At 36.0% G+C, this 20,412-nt stretch overlaps 1 protein-coding gene across 2 annotated transcripts in view; it reads left to right on the plus strand.

Moving 5' to 3' along the window:
- LOC121379266 (5-phosphohydroxy-L-lysine phospho-lyase-like) overlaps positions 1-19,878 on the plus strand; it is a 39,005-nt gene extending 19,127 nt beyond the window's left edge. For both annotated transcript variants that reach the window (XM_041507798.1, XM_041507800.1), the window contains 10 exons: positions 2,931-3,049; positions 4,361-4,520; positions 5,165-5,239; positions 5,979-6,078; positions 7,932-8,140; positions 10,632-10,726; positions 12,115-12,239; positions 15,690-15,844; positions 16,442-16,531; positions 17,133-19,878. In XM_041507798.1, coding sequence (XP_041363732.1) covers positions 2,931-3,049; positions 4,361-4,520; positions 5,165-5,239; positions 5,979-6,078; positions 7,932-8,140; positions 10,632-10,726; positions 12,115-12,239; positions 15,690-15,844; positions 16,442-16,531; positions 17,133-17,376 — 1,372 coding nt within the window. In that variant the 3' untranslated portion in view covers positions 17,377-19,878. The remainder of the gene's footprint in view (positions 1-2,930; positions 3,050-4,360; positions 4,521-5,164; positions 5,240-5,978; positions 6,079-7,931; positions 8,141-10,631; positions 10,727-12,114; positions 12,240-15,689; positions 15,845-16,441; positions 16,532-17,132) is intronic.
- The last annotated feature ends 534 nt before the right edge of the window (positions 19,879-20,412 follow it).

Below are 20,412 nucleotides of genomic sequence, written 5' to 3' on the forward strand. Positions count from 1 at the left end.
CCACAAATAAACGTCACTGTATACAAGAAAGTCACATGACATGCTGTCAAAGTTGAAGGTTGTCAAACATGGATTTTACACATTAGAACATTCGTTTAATAGTGTGTGAATCCACCCCTGGCGCGAATACACTCGACACATCGTTGCCTCATGCTGTTGATCAGACGTCTGAAGAACTCTTGGGGAATGGCCTGCCACTCTGCCATAAGAAGTTGACCCAGATCATGAAGGTTGGCCGGAGGGGCATGGTTATCCCGAACTCTCCTGCCTAATTCGTCCCAGGCGTTCTCTATTGGGGCCAAGTCAGGCGAATATGCTGGCCAATCCATCCTGGCAATACCTTGTTGTCTGAGAAAGTCCGTTACCACCCTGGCGCGGTGGGGTCTGGCATTGTCATCCTGCAGAACTGCCCCGCCGCCAATCTGCTGAAGGCCTGGGAGAACCAACGGCCGGATAATCTCATTCAGATAGCGGATTCCATTCAGATTGCCATCCACCACATAGAGGGGGGTCCTGTGGTGGATAGAGATGCCGCCCCACACCATGACGCGGCCACCACCGAACCGGTGACGTTGTCTAACGTTAACGCCAGCGAAGCGCTCCCCAGGACGTCTGTAGACACGAACCCGACCGTCGTTGAACTGGAGACTAAACCTGGACTCATCAGTGAACATCACTCGACCCCACTGAACACATTGCCACCGCAGATGAAGCGTGCACCAGTGACGTCTGGCCGTTCTGTGATGTGGTAGGAGTGGTGGTCGAACAGACTGGCGACGGCAGCATAGATTATTGGCTCTCAGACGATTGCATATGGTTTGATCAGACACTCGAGTTCCAGTCGCAGTCCGCAGATTGTCACGTAATCGGCGTGCAGTGGTTGTGCGTTGACGTAGAGCCATATTGGTGATGTAGCGGTCCTCTCTATTTGTAGTGCTTCGGGGTCTTCCCGAACGTGGACGATTTCGAACAGAATTCGTTGCTTGGTACCGTTGCCACAGTCAGCCAACGACACTCTGACTGACACCAAGTCTCAGAGCAACATTTCTTTGCGTATTGCCATCCTGAAGCCAAGCAATAGCCCTTCCTCGATCTTCGATAGTCAGTTGAAGTCATACCATTGTCGAATTTGGAGTGTGCACCGTACACGAACGCAAGCTCCAATTATACGGAAATTCAGCATTGGGAACATGGAATACACGTGCAAAGCGTGCAAATGAAGCGTTTTGTGAAAAAGCAAGTTATGGGCACTTAGCAGACCTTTCGCTTTCACCCTAATTTACGTGCAAATGTAAGCATGTTTTCGCCATTAGAACTAGTCAACAGTGTCAATGACAGTGGATTTTAATTCATTTATGGGTTGCTTAGACCCACTTTCGTCAAAATGGAACAATACCATGCGTGACATTATGGTCTAGCTAATATAATTGACATTCAGAAAATAATGTCGAAAATATCGTCTGACCCTTAAATTCTTTTGAGTAGTATATTACAGAAGAACATGTTAAATAAGGTATTTTTTTATTGTATGACGTCCAAAGAAAGAAAGAGTCAAAAATCTGTTTGGTGCACCCACAGCATTTTGTCAAAACCACAAACAGTCATACTGGTAATTCAGAAGCAGGGTTGTGTGATGAAATCACAGGTTCAGTAGCATGTATGCACTCCATGTGTACCCACAACTGCAAGGCAACATCTCCTCGTTGACTGCCTGATGCGTGTAAAGACTGCATTAGGGATATGGTACTATTGTTCCAATAATGAGGCACCAAGTTCCTTCAAAGTCTGTGGAGGGTTCCTGAGAGTGCACAGGCATCTTCCTAGCACATCCCAGATGTGCTCGATGGGATTCTGGTTGGGTGACCATGAATCCATGACATTGATGTCTGCATTCCTCAGGTAATACCTTGTCAAGATAGCCGTGTGGGGCAAGGCATTGTCATGCTGAAAGATCAGGCCTGGACCATGAGCTGCCATGAAAGGCACAAGTTCTTGGGCCAGCACCTGGTCGCAGTATGCAGCAGCATTGAGGTTGCCATGGATGACAAGAATTCGAGAATGTCCATTTCCACAGAAAGCACCCCAGACCTTACACTTCCGCCTCCAAATCTGTCAACTTCACTAACACAACACTGAGCATGACGTTCACCACATTGTCTCCAAACCCTCTGCCTGCCTTCAGCAAATCGCAATGTGAATTTTGATTCATCGCTAAACTTGACTCTATTCCATTCCCTCTGAGTCTATCACATGTGGCGTTGTGCCCACAGTTGACATTTACGTTGATCAAAATGGGTCCAACATGTGGGCGCCGTGCGTGTAGGTGAGTGGTTTGCAACCGATTTCAGATCGTTTGCGCAGACACCCGACGTCTGAAAAATTCATGACTGGTTGCTGTAGCTGTCATGAAACGGTGCGGAGGTGACATAACACAATAAGACAGACATCTACCTGTGACGTCACACTTGGTCTACCTGGTCGGGAGCGATCAGCTGTGGTACCCATTTGTTGTACTCGTGACCGCAGGTCATAATTGCCCGTCGACTGCAACCCAGCTACTGATGTTCCCGCATGCAACATGCTGATGGCATGTTCACACTGCACATTTGTGAGGCATGGCATCGAAACGGGTCATAACAAATATCGTTTTATTGTGTTTTTTCGTTGTGTCAGACTACTGTGAGCAAGTAACGGTGAAACACATGTGCTATTGTAGTCACGTGACCAGTGGCATGTGCAAAACCACTTTTGCCTCAGTAGTACTGTGCACGTGCTATGATGGGCTTCAAATGGAGTGTAGACATTGCTATTAAATATTTATTCCTGAAAAATGCCTGCTTTCAACACTTATTGACATTATTCAAATTTTAGATTGTGAAGTTTTCAATTTGACTCAGTATATTTGATGTTATATTTTGTTTTGTTTTCAGGGAAAACTGTGCCTTGTTTTTCCCCAGTGATCCCCTGAAGATAGTGCGAGCATCAGGCCAGTACATGTATGATGAGCTAGGCCATGAGTATCTCGACTGTATCAACAATGTCTGTCATGGTTTGTTTATGGTTTTCTTAACTTTGCTGAATAAGACCACAGTTTTATCACTCAGACTGATATTTGGCAAAGACTATGTCCTTTTTCATTTCCAATTTTCAAGTAAAAATTCCCAACCTGAATTAAAAAATGTCCACCTTTTTATTTTATATATATGTAACTGTATTTTTGATATTTTAAAACATGTAATTTTATATGTCTGCGAAATAGAATAAAATACTTGATTGTTGTTATATATTAATGTTTTATTATTTCAACATACCATACTGTTATGTTTTTGAAGTTGAACTGAATTTCCCAATTTTATATTAAATGGTGTTAAATCTCCTAAAGTGGGATCTATATTGGCATCAAGGCAAATTTCGCAAATAGAACCCAGAAAACACTGAGAACACTGTCATGTGCCTCCCATTTAGACCAGTGCTGTACATTCATTTTGTAAGTGCAACCGGCTCACCTCATGTGTAACAATAGTCCCTAGTATATGCTTCCCAGTCACCATATAAAAAAAACCTTGCTGCCAATTGAACTAAGTTATGTCCCAGCATAAGATTTTGTTTTCTCGTTCAAGAGGATTTAAATGTTCCATTGAATCATTGGTTAATGATATATTCCAGTTCTAGTCAACACCTCTTGACTAATACCCGGTATACTAAATTCTCACCACATTTGTGTTATTGGACTGTCATGCAGCTGTGCTTTGAGTAGTTTCATGTCTACTTGAAATAAGTGATAGAAGTGGAAAAGGTGGGGTATTAACTGATATAAATACTCACATTTGGGGTCATGAATATTTACACAATGTTTTTTAAAGATGCAGTTTTACCCTATTTTAACAATATCAATGCAAAATACAAACACAACTACAGTTTTAATGAATTCATGTTATCACTATCCATAGTTATATCATCAACTTCATACAACATACAAGTCTGTTGACATGTTTTTAATACTTTGTAAATAATAAAACAATACTCAAGAATGCATGAAGCTTTACTTGAATCATACATGTTCTGCTACTTTTTATATCTATTGTTGTATCCTTTATAAAAAGAGCTGGCTGTGTATTTGACTTCTGTATGCTCAACTGAGTGAGCATGTTATGCAAGTACATGTAACAGTACTGTAGTATCACTGTTAATTATTGTGCTCCATTTCTCTTGTGATACATGTACATGCATACATGTATGTACTCATGCATGTCCAGTTTGGTTTTAGTGTATTCTGTTTCAGCCATATATCCGATTCATAGCAACCTTCTATCACAGGACATATATGTCTATTAAACAAATTATGCACATTTTATTTTAGTTGGTCACTGTCATCCAGATGTGGTTGAGGCAGGAGCCAATCAGATGCAAGTTCTCAACACAAACTCTCGATTTCTCCATGACAACATTGTCCATTTGGCCCAGAGATTGGTGGAATCAATGCCCGAAAGTTTGTCAGTTGTATTCTTCACAAACTCTGGGTATGAGAAATAATTGTAATTATTATCCTGTAACTTACCCATAATATCCATGTCATAAACCCATTTGAAATTTACCATTATTAACCAGGTTAATAATGTCTTACTGTCAATAAGTCATTTGTATATATAAGTGAAAAAGATACCTGAGCGTAATGTTTTCATCACTTATGATGAATCTTCTGTACCGTATATTGCCGTGTGTTAGCTGACTTTTGAATTCTAGAAATACTTTCCAAAAGAAGAGAATCGGCTTATACACAGAGGCAACAATTTGGTGCATAAAATTCCGATCAAAAATACTTCCGACAGCAACGTATAAATTTTGATCAGACCCGTAAAGCCTTTCACAGATTGTGTAACAATAATTTGTGCACAGTATAAATAAAACACCCCATCATGCAATATTATGCACTTTTTTGTTCTTGAATGATTATAAGTTTGATGAATAATGATAAAAAATTACTTGTTTTTTTTTTATATAACTCCCTGCTTTCAAAGATAGTGGATAATGAACACACTGATTTTCAAAAGGTTGGAACTTCCCTTTCAGATGACTTGATTCTTTAATTTATTAGAGTTTTCTTTTTCTGTAATCATAGGATTAGGAGTCACTATAATTTTGAATGTTATTTATTTTGTTTCAGCTCTGAAGCCAATGATCTTGCTTTACAGATGAGTCGACATCACACTCAGCACACAGATGTGATCACCCTGGAGAGGTAGTGTTTGACATCATAGGTCTCTTCATATACTGTAGAATCTTACAAGTTTGAATGCTCATTGGTTGCATAATAAGGTCAAAACCTTGTCCTGGGAGTGTTGTCCTGTTTGTGGAGAAACCATGTAAAAGATTCCGGACTGCTAATGAAAAAATGCAGTGGGTTTCTCTGGAAGTCTAGTGACTTCCTGTTTGTGTGGAAATTCATTTTGACACCTAATAGCCAGTGATATAAGTTTGAAAATTAATCAAATAAATAACAGGTTTCTGTACTCATTCTTTAGTACAAGTGATGTTAGACATCTACTCAGTATTAGCCTGAACAGATAAATATAATCCTTCCATTTGTATTCATGCTGTTTGTCAAAATGTGCATGCATCATACTGCCACCATATGTGTTCAAGCTAGTGGGATTCTACTGTATATTGTATGCATTAAATGTGTTTTCTGCAACAGAGATTGAATGTTGCTAAATGCTATTTATCAATCAATCAGCTGGCTTAACATGCTTACATCCAATTACGGTTCAAACACATTTGTTGTGGATACAAACTCTGACATAGCCAGAATTTGTACCCAAACAGAAAGGGGGAAGGTGAAGGGGCTATTTCAGTGGGCAATGGAATAACACTAAGTGACAAAAAAAAGCCTGAATAAAACATTAACTGTCCAAAAATTTAATTAAAAACAAATTAACTGTTAGGCCGAAATGTTCTATATGCTGTTTATTTATTTCCAGAGCCTATCATGGTCACCTGACCTCTCTGATAGATCTGAGCACGTACAAAATGAATGACATGACTGATGGGGTTCATCGAAAGCCAGACTTTGTCCATGTGGTCAGTTTGGATCAAGAATAGTTTAAAATTCCACAATACAAGTGACATATACCCATGTTTGTGTTAGAACTGAAGACATGTCAACTGGTACATGTATTGTCATGGTCACCTTTCAGAGATCATAAGAATTTTAATTTGGAGACTTAAAAACTATTCCATGAGTTTAGACATGTTCAAAAACAAAATGGAGACAAGGGGCATAACTCAGAAATTGTCAAAAGTTAAAATTCTCTCCATATGGACATTGGTCTCCAGATGTGAAAAGTTTAAAAAAATATTTGTTAAGAACTGCAAGGATTTGTCTTGAGTTTTCAGTGGTGGCTTAGCTCTGTTCATTGAGCTTGACTTTTCATTGAGCTTCACTGGTCATTGAGCCTGGCTCTGTTCATTGAGCTTGACTATTCATTGATCTTGGCTCTGTTCATTGAGCTTAGCTTTGTTCATTGAGCCTGGCTCTGTTCAATGAGCCTGGCTTGGCCCTCTCACTTTGTTGGAATTGGTACTAGCCTTAAATCTGGTGACTTGATGCACACATATTCAAGCATTTAGAGTAGACACACAGATAGAAAAAATTTGTGGATGATAATTTGTTATAAATGATGATCTAAACTGATGACAGATGTAGATCAGTAGTAGAGCACTCACTTGAGGAGAGATGTGTCACAGAATTGTTCACGTTTAGTGCACTTGCATTTGTTACTGTCTGATCCAGTGTTCCATGATTTGTTTAACCAAAGGCTGTAGTATGTACTGTCCTGTCTATGGGAAGGTGCATATAAAATATCTCTTGCTTCGTTTTGGAAGGAGTAGCCTGTGTGGCATCCAGTTTCCTCTTTCTTTCTGTCAACCAAATGTTAAATAACCATGTTTAGGTAGGTATCAACAGACAAACATTCCTTTCCTCTCCCAACTAATAATGTGTTTCCATCATCTGAGCTATGATACAAGAATCTTTTGATTAAAAAGACAGGTTTTCTTTATTAGTCCCCTATCAGTCCAACCAGAGGGCTATAGGTTTCATCTCTGTCCTTCTCTGTCTGTCTGTCCATTCGTCTGTCCCACATATAAATTTTCAGATGTTTTTTCACAATGCCTTGTGATACTGAGCTGAATGTTTGTGTATAGCTTTCCCATTTACTGTTACAGATCAAATTTGACTTTCATGGCGATTTACTCATTTTTCACAGAGTTATGGCCCTTGAACTTAGGAGATAGAAAAATGTTTTAGGCTCGGTAAGGGGACGTGTATTGCTTTAGCAGTAGTACTCTCAGAATGCTTGTTCAAGATAAACTTTATACTTTATTATAGTTAAAACTAGACTTAAAAAAATGCTTTGCCTAGTTGTAGTCCAATATAAAGAGTCAATATTACATGTTTTTATTTTCAATCAATGCTATTTCACTTTCATAAATGATATTGAAAATCATGCATTAAATTGCTTTTTGCCTCAAAGGAAATAAGTAGTATAGTGACTTAATTCATGTGTGCCTGTGATTTTCCCCCAGTTGTTGCTGTATAGTGACATACTGAAAATTACCAAGAATGACATCACATATAAATAAAAATGTCATTCTTGTTTTTAAATAAAGTTTGAAATGTTTAATATTATATTTTGTAAGACATTTGCAGAACATACGTGCAAAGAAAAATAGGAATAACACTTTATTTGTTATTGGGAACACAAAGTGTAACGTGAAATAAACTGTGTAGCTTGTAGTTGACAATCTTATTATAAAGTTAAACTTTAATAGCAGATAAGTTAATACCAGCAAGCATCCGAGTTTTTCAATCTCTTACATTCTACTGTTTATTGTTTTCCCATTCACACTGGCTGTATAATTTGTGTCTGTAGGCAGCCTGTGCAGATACCTATGGTGGGAAATACCGAGACTGTGACTATCCTGGAGAAGACTTGGCTCAGAAGTATGCTGACGATGTCAAAGAAATAATTGAATCGTTAACAAAACAAGGCCGTTCTCTCAGTTGTTTCATTGCTGAATCACTACAGAGCTGTGGAGGACAAATCATATATCCTCAGGGATATTTACAAAAAGTCTTTAAGTAAGATTTATTTTCTTTTATCAAAATTAATTTAATGTCTTGACAAAATCAAAAGATAAATAACTTTGTTGAAATCATTTATTCACTGGTTTACCAAAGTGAGGTACTTACATGTATATGTGGTATTTAATGCGTAATTGAATGGTGTAATTGTACATAATAGAACACTTACTTTAAACAAAAAGAGATACATTTTATGCAGATATGGAGTGAATATCAGAGTTTTTGTAAATACCAGGTTTTGCTTATATTTTTGTTTTTTTTGTTTGTTAATCAGGGAAGCCCTAACCCATGAATTCCTGTTTCTTTTTTCTTTTTTTTAAGTCTTACAAGCTTACAAGGTTTATTGTAAACAAAATATGTCCATTGAAACTCCTCTATACTGGACACCCACAGGACTAAGTAAAAAGACCAGTTTAAGGGATATGTGGTTTACATAGGTTCTGTTCTGTACCACTATTTAAAAAGATACTGTGAAAAATGTCCAGTTTTAAGGGATATGTGGTTTACATAGGTTCTGTTCTGTACCACTATTTAAAAAGATACTGTGAAAAATGTCCGGTTTTAAGGGATATGTGGTTTAGCTAGGTTCTGTTCTGTACCACTATTTAAAAAGATACTGTGCAAAATGTCCGGTTTTAAGGGATATGTGGTTTAGCTAGGTTCTGTTCTGTACCACTATTTAAAAAGATACTGTGAAGAATGTCTGGTTTTAAGGGATATGTGGTTTACATAAGTTCTGTTCTGTACCACTATTTAAAAAGATACTGTGAAAAATGTCTGGTTTTAAGGGATATGTGGTTTACATAGGTTCTGTTCTGTACCACTATTTAAAAAGATACTGTGAAGAATGTCCGGTTTTAAGGGATATGTGGTTTAGCTAGGTTCTGTTCTGTACCACTATTTAAAAAGATACTGTGAAGAATGTCCGGTTTTAAGGGATATGTGGTTTACATAGGTTCTGTTCTGTACCACTATTTAAAAAGATACTGTGCAAAATGTTCGGTTTTAAGGGATATGTGGTTTAGCTAGGTTCTGTTCTGTACCACTATTTAAAAAGATACTGTGAAGAATGTCCGGTTTTAAGGGATATGTGGTTTACATAGGTTCTGTTCTGTACCACTATTTAAAAAGATACTGTGAAAAATGTCCAGTTTTAAGGGATATGTGGTTTACATAGGTTCTGTTCTGTACCACTATTTAAAAAGATACTGTGAAAAATGTCCGGTTTTAAGGGATATGTGGTTTAGCTAGGTTCTGTTCTGTACCACTATTTAAAAAGATACTGTGCAAAATGTCCGGTTTTAAGGGATATGTGGTTTAGCTAGGTTCTGTTCTGTACCACTATTTAAAAAGATACTGTGAAGAATGTCTGGTTTTAAGGGATATGTGGTTTACATAAGTTCTGTTCTGTACCACTATTTAAAAAGATACTGTGAAAAATGTCTGGTTTTAAGGGATATGTGGTTTACATAGGTTCTGTTCTGTACCACTATTTAAAAAGATACTGTGAAGAATGTCCGGTTTTAAGGGATATGTGGTTTAGCTAGGTTCTGTTCTGTACCACTATTTAAAAAGATACTGTGAAGAATGTCCGGTTTTAAGGGATATGTGGTTTACATAGGTTCTGTTCTGTACCACTATTTAAAAAGATACTGTGCAAAATGTTCGGTTTTAAGGGATATGTGGTTTAGCTAGGTTCTGTTCTGTACCACTATTTAAAAAGATACTGTGAAGAATGTCCGGTTTTAAGGGATATGTGGTTTACATAGGTTCTGTTCTGTACCACTATTTAAAAAGATACTGTGAAGAATGTCCGGTTTTAAGGGATATGTGGTTTAGCTAGGTTCTGTTCTGTACCACTATTTAAAAAGATACTGTGAAGAATGTCCGGTTTTAAGGGATATGTGGTTTAGCTAGGTTCTGTTCTGTACCACTATTTAAAAAGATACTGTGAAGAATGTCCAGTTTTAAGGGATATGTGGTTTACATAGGTTCTGTTCTGTACCACTATTTAAAAAGATACTGTGAAGAATGTCCGGTTTTAAGGGATATGTGGTTTAGCTAGGTTCTGTTCTGTACCACTATTTAAAAAGATACTGTGAAAAATGTCCGGTTTTAAGGGATATGTGGTTTACATAGGTTCTGTTCTGTACCACTATTTAAAAAGATACTGTGAAAAATGTCCGGTTTTAAGGGATATGTGGTTTTGATAGATTCTGTTCTGTACCACTATTTAAAAAGATACTGTGAAAAATGTCCGGTTTTAGGGGATATGTGGTTTAGCTAGGTTCTGTTCTGTACCACTATTTAAAAAGATACTGTGAAAAATGTCCGGTTTTGAAAGGTTTCACTGTATAATATTTTTTTGAAATTTGTTTTAATATAAAAGCAACTAATAGTAACAGAAATAAGCACAATTTAATATTTAATTTCAAGAAAAATACTCCTGATCTTTATTATATTACTGATGTGTAATGTTAATTTGCAGACATGTTCACGATGTTGGAGGTGTGTGCATAGCAGATGAAGTTCAAGTCGGGTTTGGGCGTGTCGGCAGTCACATGTGGGCCTTCCAGTTACAAGGTACAGAGAAATAACACTTGATAACCACTGTAACACTGTTATAATACATTTACATACATTGTAGGCAGTGACAATGGAACACTAATGTACTGGTTTTTAATAATGAATAACTTTTATCAGAAACACACTAAACTGCCTTGAAAATATATATGAGATATTTTGGTTTGTTAATAGCAATAGAAAGTTATAGATATTGGTGAAAACAAAAATTGCAAAATATTCATAATTTAAAAAATATTTTGCACATAATATTAATAAAAAATATACCTTTTCTGTCATTTTAGGACCTTATTCTTTTTGTTTTATTGCTGTCAGAAGGAAAATGATGCTATGAAAGTACACACCCATTTACATCAGTACAGCCATACAATTCTTCCAAAAACTGATTTTAATATGTACACATGTACATGTAGATGTAGGCATATATTGGGTTTTTTTATATTTAACTATTCATAATACATTTTAAAAATAATATAATTGCTTCTCACATTTGCATCTACATTGTTTGCAAATATAAATGTAATATAGGGTTGCTGATTACAAATAAATATGTTGTCCATATTTAGGTCATAAAATGAGCATCTACAAAATTATTATTGTGTTGAAAAGACATTGAATCCATGTATAATAACATGTTTTGCTTTTATTTTAACTAGTATGTGAAAAAAAAAAAAAAATAGAATGAGCAACATACATGTATGTTGTTGTACATGTGTATACATCATCTTTAAATATGGTTACAAAAATATGTAAGATTCAGTCCTAAAGAAATGATTGCTAAAAAATAAGTCTTAATTTTGTATGCTGTCATTTTGTTTTTGTCATTTGGACCCCTAAACATTATTTCCCAGATGGCCAACATATTTTGTGGGGATTCAGCACCCTCAGTTTAGGTTCAAAAAGTATGTTTGATATAATCCTAGAGAAAGTTAAACGGTTTGTTTTGTTTAACGACACCACTAGAGCACATTGATTAATTAATCATCAACTATTGGATGTCAAAGATTTGTTAATTATGACTTGTTGTCATTAGAGGAAACCCGTTACATTTTTCCATTAACAGCAAGGGATCGTTTATATGCAGTTTCCTACAGACAGGAAAACATATACCATGGCCTTTGATCATTTGTTGCATTGGTTGGAACGAGAAAACCCCAATCAGTTTAATGGATCCACTGAAGTGGTTTGATCCTGCGACGCAAGCACCTTAGGCAAAATCGACTGAGTTAAAATAATCCTAAGAAAATGCTCACACTTTGATAAACAAAACAAACTTTTTGGAACTGGGACCTGACTTTGTGGTTTCCTTTACTCAAGTAAGAAAAACCTTATTTGAGAACAGAATTCTGTGATAATTAATGCTTAATAACGTTGTATTTTGATTTCAGATGCCATCCCTGATATTGTAACGATAGGCAAGCCAATGGGAAATGGTCATCCTATATCAGCTGTCATCACGACTAAGGAAATCAGTGACAGTTTCCGTGCTTCTGGTGTGGAGTATTTCAATACAGTGAGTAGCTATTTCAATAGAGGAAATGGACAGGAGGCTTGATGTAGTCTTCTGAGGTTTGCTGTGGTCTCCTACCAGCAGGATGTTTGCTAGTGTCCTAGAGATGAGGCTTTCTGGGGTCTCCTATATAAAGATAATGGGGTTTGGAAGTCTCCTATATTCAGATACATCTAGATAATGAGGTTTGGTAGTCTCCTATATTCAGGCATGAGGTTTGTTGGAGTCCCCTACATAAAGATAATGAGGTTTGGTAGTTTCTTTTATTCAGACATGAGGTTTGCTGGTGTCTCCTATATAAAGATAATGAGGTTTGGAAGTCTCCTATATTCAGGCATGAGGTTTGTTGGAGTCTCCTACATAAAGATAATGAGGTTTGGAAGTCTCCTATATTCAGGCATGAGGTTTGTTGGAGTCTCCTACATAAAGATAATGAGGTTTGGTAGTTTCTTTTATTCAGACATGAGGTTTGCTGGTGTCTCCTATATAAAGATAATGAGGTTTGGAAGTCTCCTATATTCAGGCATGAGGTTTGTTGGAGTCTCCTACATAAAGATAATGAGGTTTGGTAGTTTCTTTTATTCAGACATGAGGTTTGTTGGAGTCTCCTACATAAAGATAATGAGGTTTGGAAGTTTCCTATATTCAGACATGAATTTTGCTGGGGTCTCCTACACAGAAATTAAGTTTACTATTCATGACATATTCATTGGTCTTCAAATCAGACTATGATTCACAGAAATAAAACAAATTGTGAATTAGAAAATAATTTAATAACTCCTATTTTGGTGAGTTTATTAGCAGTAAGAAATGTGCTATGTATCCAGCAAGTTTTATATCTGGATGGTGCCGACTTCATATTTTAGTGAGTGATCCGTTGTAAAGTGTAAACCACTACTGTAATGATAACTTCTTTCTCATTAGCAGTTAACCTCTCTCCTGGAGAGAGGTCAGATAGCTGAGGCAGGAGCTCAGGATTGTCTCTGTGAACCGTAACCCTCTAGTGTCTAGCAAAGCTTATCTGGTACTAAGTAAATAAAGTCAATATACATGGGTTTTAAATGTTTTCTCCACCAAATATAAAATAGCTGTGTATATTGTACTAAGTTTAGTTTTTTATCAGGTGAGGTCATAGGGTTTTACGTGCACATTCAGAACAAGCTGTTGTAGCACACGCCTGTCATGGGCACAAGAGCCGGCCTTGGCCTTGGCCGGCTCCTCCGTCCATGACAGTTTCTTATAAGCTGCTGGCTGTTTTTGTCAGTCTGCCTTCATCATCCTTATATGGTAGTCTCCATATTGATGATTTGTTTACAAACCAGGTTGATTTCAGCAGTAGAAAACAGAAATATCCAGATAAGAATTAATGTACATATTGTTTTAAGTGATAACAAAGAGTGCAGAAAAACAATATTCTAGCTGATTTAAACACAAACAATGTCATGTAATTTGTCATGAAGCAAATGTGCTACATGTACACTAGGCCGGGTCGGGGTCGGGTACACTATTTACATGCTCATATGCCACGAGAGCTTCGAGCATGTCTGTCCCGGGGCGTACCTCTGGATATCCAGAAGTCTGCTCCGGTGCATGCGCTAGGCATTTAAGGTGAATGTTCCCAAGGGAGACAACCTAATTAAACTAAACTTTTATATACATCTAGATGTAACCAGCTAGTGCTATGCACGGGAGAGTTTAGATCAGGTGTAGTGGCCTTACACTGGGATTTCCCTCAAAATATGACTGCCATATAGATAGCCAGTTTTCATTAGCCTCTTCTGTGTTGACCGGCCTCGGTGGCGTAGTGGTTAGGCCATCGGTCTACAGGCTGGTAGGTACTGGGTTCGGATCCCAGTCGAGGCATGGGATTTTTAATCCAGATACCGACTCCAAACCCTGGGTGAGTGCTCCGCAAGGCTCAATGGGTAGGTGTAAACCACTTGCACCGACCAGTGATCCATAACTGGTTCAACAAAGGCCATGGTTTGTGCTATCCTACCTGTGGGAAGCGCAAATAAAAGATCCCTTGCTGCTAATCGGAAAGAGTAGCCCATGTAGTGGCGACAGCGGGTTTCCTCTCAAAATCTGTGTGGTCCTTAACCATATGTCTGACGCCATGTAACCGTAAAATAAAATGTGTTGAGTGCGTCGTTAAACAAAACATTTCTTTCTTTCTTTCTTTTTTCTTCTGTGTTGAGTAATCAAGATGGCCACCTCCATTACTGTTGTATTTATGGAATTCATCTTCGTAGGCAATATTCAGCACAGTGTGTGTATAGTGGTCAGCTGAACCCAGGGACACCAGGTGGGTGTGGTGGGGTTGGCTTTGAGGTGGTGGTGGTCTTATTCCCACATATCTATATACTGATACTGATGACCTGCCTGTTAAAAGTGTGACGAAATAGTAGACTATTGGTCACCATGAGTGCACAAATTATAAACAAATTACACTAAGATATGTGATCGTTTATTGAATATGAAGCCAAAATGACAGTCCTGTGATTGCCATCCAACATGTAACATGGAAGTATATCAGTCTTTTTAATCATAAATTTTTATTTTTTTATTTTTTACAAAACTGTCTTCTTTTTTCTCTATGTTTACACAATCAAAAAATTAGATATGAAAAACATGTTTTGAAAACTAAAAGCAGACTATGGCTATAGCCTATAGATGGATGGTATTTTGTTACGTCACTGTGTATGTTTCAGTGCTAAACCTATTGTTAGTGATGTTATGCCACTGTCGCTCTGCTAGTTAACGAGTCTACCTCTGCTCAATATAGTGATGCTGCATGGTATAGTAAGATTTCCCCTTAAAGTCATACACGCTAATAAAATTAATTATAATAATTTACTGCAAATTTTGACAATCACCAACTTGTATCTACAGGGGCAGATCCAGGGTTTGGTACAAAGAAGGGTTACTGAACATGTGCTGACGATTATTGGTATTAAATGTGAGCAAGGGACATCGTTGGTTGTATTTTGTTTGACACTATTACAATTAACAATGTCATGTCAAGCCCATAAATAATGCCCTAAAATAAAAAACATTTCACTGTCGGAGTTGTTTTAATAAATATACAGGTAGTTATTTGTCAGAACAAATTCTGTTACCACTTTGTTAAAAGTAATTGTAGTAAATAATATTATGTAATTATAGTAAATATAGTAACTTGTTTCGCAGTTTATAGGTTATTTAAACCTGGGCAAGTCCATTTTTTTCAAATGGGATAGGCATACAAGCGATTCCTATCATTCATGGCTATGAAGCACCAAAAGTATTTGGACTATTTATTTTGAGTACTTGAACAAAAAAAGTATAAATGAAATACAGTTGTTTTAAACCTTGAAGATACCAATGTAATGATTTCTGAAACAATAAAAAAAAGATATGTTCATATTGTCCATTGCATTTTTTAATTATTATTATTACCACTGTTATTTTCAGTATGGTGGTAACCCTGTATCTTGTGCCATAGGACTGGCAGTGCTGAATGTTATTGAAAAGGAAAACATGAGAGAAAATGCCACTAAAGTTGGAAACTACTTGATGCAGAAGCTGAGAGAGATGCAGAAGAATTTCCCTATCATTGGGGATGTTAGGTTAGTTCCGTGTGTAAACCTATGTCACTGATTGTTCTCTCACCAACCACTAACTAATGATCTTAATTCTGATCGAGGTGGGTGCCCAGGACAGAATGCTTGAACCTTAATTTGTTGGACATGCATATAATTTTTGCTAATAGGTCTTTTAAATATAGTTTGAAAACATTTTCATTGATTAGTTAGATACATGTATTATTATAATAGATTATAATAAGTTACAAAATATAAATCACATAAAAAGGTCAAGATTTATGAATAATGCTTCTTATAATTACATAATTATAAAGTTTATGTGTCCTTCCTTTGGATTTTCTGTGTCATTTCAGCATGTGTATCATTGGAATACTTTATTTGTCACTATGATTTTTGTCATTATTGTTTGGTGGGGGGGGGGTCCAAAAATTATTTATTTTTATATTTTCAGTCCTCAAATACAAGTTTAAAATGATTATCTTTTGTAAATGTTGATATTTCTTCAAAGTATAACTCTGAAATTGATACTAACTCACTATCAAACTGTACCAACATTCAGGTTGATGGACGTTGAATTTCTAATTTGTAATGTTTTACTTACCATTGATTTTCATTCTACAGAGGAGTGGGGATGTTTGTAGGAGCTGATTTGGTTGAGGATCCTACGACAAGGAAGCCGGCCGTATCTGAGGCGACCTACATAACACACAGGTCAGTGTGAGCAGCTTACACGTTTATAGTGTATAGGGCTGGGACGTAACCTCGATGGTAAAGTGCCCGCCTGATGCACTGTCTGTCTAGCATCGATCCCTGTCTGTGGGCCCCTTGGGCCGTGGTATGTTCTGTCCTGTCTGGCAATGGTGCATATAAAAGATCCCCTGCTACTAATGAAAAAATGTAGCAGGTTTCCTCGACCAAGTGTTTCACATCCAATAGCAGATGATAAATAAATCAATGTGCTCTTGTGGTGTCATTAAAACAAACTAACAAGTTGTCCAAAAAATGTGTTCACACTATAGGCCATTGTTTGCTCATCTTTCGTAGCCCAGTGTCCCGCCCTTTAGTTGACCAATAAGGGTTAATGCCCCCTCCCTCCCCCATCCACCCTGCACTTGATATTTTCTTTGTGGAAAATGTTTAGGTAACTTTACTAAATGAATGGGAATAAAACAGCAGTAATAATGAAGTGTTTTATTTAAACAACATAAAACAATGTCTTGCCTGTGACATTTAAAACCAAAATATCCTCAAAATAAGGCTGCCTGTGTGTCCACTATCATCAAACAGTATCTTTTTCTCTCTTTTTTTTCAGACTGAAAGAAGAAAGAATTCTTTTCAGTCGGGATGGACCTAACCGAAACGTCCTCAAGTTCAAGCCACCCATGTGTTTTACACTGGAGAATGTTGATCTTCTCTGCGACAAGCTTGAGATGGTATTTGATGAAATCAAAGATGGAAAGCATTTAAACACCAACAAATCCCACAAACGGCAACACACTGTTGGAATCAATGGCCAAACCGACTCTGTCACCAAGAAGAGCAAAATAGCTTCATAGTACTTGGTGTGGGACTTGCTGGTTTTAGCTTTTTGTTAATGTTAGAGAGTGCTAAGTTTTTAATATTAACAACTTCTTAACTTTATATGTATAATATATATGTGTGTGTTTCTAGTGGAATACAGCATTACATTTGAGACAGTTTAAATGACTGCACCACATGTTTAGACACTTTTAATCAAGACACTTTTTCACTTGTTCTTAACTGCAAGGGTAAACCATTGTGTTTTGAGGAAGTGGGGAACTATCCTTGGGAGAGGGGTACAATTTAGGGACCTATATTCTTTTGAGGTAATGTGTTGACTTTATCCAACAGTGTTTTTTCACATTTATTTTAAAGGAATAGAACACTATCCTTGGACATTTTTCAACTTGAAGAAATAGAACACTATCTTGCAAACTGTTCATCGTGAACATTAGATGGAATCTCTATTACATATCATCTTGGAAACCTCAGAACAAGTAATGCAAACTGAAGCCAATATAAACAGTAATGCAAACCTTTTGGAGGGCAATTGTGTTTTTAGTTCTGTTATAATAGCTAGTAATAAATCAAACTTTGCAGCATATAATATTACTATGGTCAACGATGAGACATTCCTACCCTATTGTTTGCTGATATGTTTTTATTTAGTGAAAATATTTTGTTTAAGTTTTTAAAAATCAGAGGGAAAATTGCATACCATTCATCAAATATAACATACAAAAACATTTTCATTAGATATTTAATGTGTATTGTGTACGAAGTCAAAATGATGTAGTACTTTCCTGTCGTCAAATTTGAGTTCTGCCAACTGTGTTAAGGGAATATAAAATAAACAATTGTTTATTTATTTATTACTAAGGTTGAGGACTTACTTTTTGTACCCTTGTTTTGGCTTTGTACACAATAAATTTAACATATCCAACAGTAATTATTTTTGATATGATATATTAGACAAATAATATTTTTTATTTCTTTCATCTTTTAAAACTTAAACATAATATTTTGTCTAAATTATAAAAATTTTTAAACATTTCAACATGTAAACAACAGTGTCTGCTTGATATAGAACTCAGAACTATTTTAAAAGAGGTGAAGGTAAATAGACAGGGTTTTATTTTTAATGTGGTAAAGCATTGTAATAATATAGCTGATTTAGAATTTGAATTATATCAGTATTCCAATGAGTTAATGACAATATACTGGGTGCGTAACATTTCTGTTTTCAGAACGCTAAAATAATTCCAGTGCAAAAATTGCTATTGAAAACATTTTTTTTATGAAAATTACTGTGGTTGAAGAAAATCTTGTAACTAATTGTTTTTAACTAGTTACAAAATATGCATATGAATTGAAATTTATGTTATATTTATTGTGAACAAAGCCAAAACAAGGGTGTGAAAAGTGACTGTTGTCAACCTTGGTCAACAGTGATCAAATCTGAGATTTATTTATGTGTTTTCAGTTTGACCATGACACTAATAATTAGGTCAACATGAAAGAAAAGGTCACACAGCAGCAGGGTTACTAAATAGCCCAACAAAGTATTGCCTGAAAATATATACGTTTAATTTATCCTGAAAAAATGCTTTATTCAACCAACTTCATAGTCATAATATACCACTTGTTATGTGTTTTTAATTTAATATCCATAAAAGTTATTAATTAGGTGGAACATGTGTCTTTTATAATATTATTGGTTTATTGTTAAATTAATCGACATGCTTTAGAGAGGAGGATGTATGCAGATACAGCAGTTTGCAAATTATCTCCCTATTAAGTATTATAATATTCCTTTGCGTTCTCAGCAATGAACATCTATGCTTTTGTTTTACATGGTAGTTTCTCTCTGCTTGTATTTTTGTTTTTACTGTAGAAAATATATTTTGCTCCGCTTTTGTGCTTTTGAATGGTGTTTGTTTTGTTCTTGGGCTTTTTGTGTATGTAGGTGTGTTTGAAAAGTTGTTAAGGTTCTACTTAGCATTTTTAATTTGTTTTATGCACTCTACTGTTTTTACTTATGCAAAGCGTATTCTATAATCTAGTCTACATTATGCTTTAAATTTGCATATCTAAAATGTATTATTTAGTGATATGTCTCTGTATTATTTTCCAGTACATGTATTATTTAAAGATCATTATTTCTGCTTTTTATATCTCGGTTTATTGCCATAATTGAAACTTTTAAAAATAATTTATTGCTTTTATTGCTGCTTTTTTTTCACTAATGTGTGTGCATTTTTTACTATTGATTTATTTTATATTTTATCTACTCTACCACAGTACAATTAATAATGTACTATAATGTTATTTTTATATAAAATAGCACTTTTCATTTACTTTTTTGTGCAGTCTATATAATTAATATTGTTAGAAATGATCAGGGCTCTCTCAGGATCAAAAATACCTGTTGCCAAAAAATTAGCAAATGGGATTTTTATTGGCTATAATGAAAATGTTTTAGTCAAAATTGTTTTGTGCAGTACTGTATAGAGTATTTATATATGAAAATGCATCTCTTTCAGCTAATTATGTTCAAACTGGAATAAATCTGAATAACAAAACTGTATTCTCTTATCAAAATCAAAGACAGCAATGGGGGTAAGGGCAGTTAATATATTACATTGTTTTTTCAGTGATGGGGGGGGGGGGAGATATTTAGAGTTGGAAGCCAGTGCCTGCTGCAAACACCCACCCCAACTTCTAAGGCCTATGACATTAAAGGTCCAGGCTCATCGAAAACGTAATTCACTATTGTTTGGTATCTACATATACCTTTTACAATATATATGAAGTATCAATAAAACAAATTTCAAAAATTTTACCCATTTTTAATATATTCGCAATACAAAGTTGGTTTTTTCCCATCGCTTGCCAAAACGCCTCGCGATTCCAAGAGCTAAGTCACGTGACCCCGTGACGCGCTAACCGGCATAACATGAAAGCGTGATTCGCAGCCTTTCAGACATTTTACTTTGAAGGTGGAACCTGTGTATTTTTAAAATGTGGACATTTTATTCTATTAAATTGAAATGTATGTAAAATATGGTGAA

This window comes from Gigantopelta aegis, chromosome 8, assembly GCF_016097555.1.
Source record: "Gigantopelta aegis isolate Gae_Host chromosome 8, Gae_host_genome, whole genome shotgun sequence".
In the NCBI taxonomy this organism is placed as follows: domain Eukaryota; kingdom Metazoa; phylum Mollusca; class Gastropoda; order Neomphalida; family Peltospiridae; genus Gigantopelta; species Gigantopelta aegis.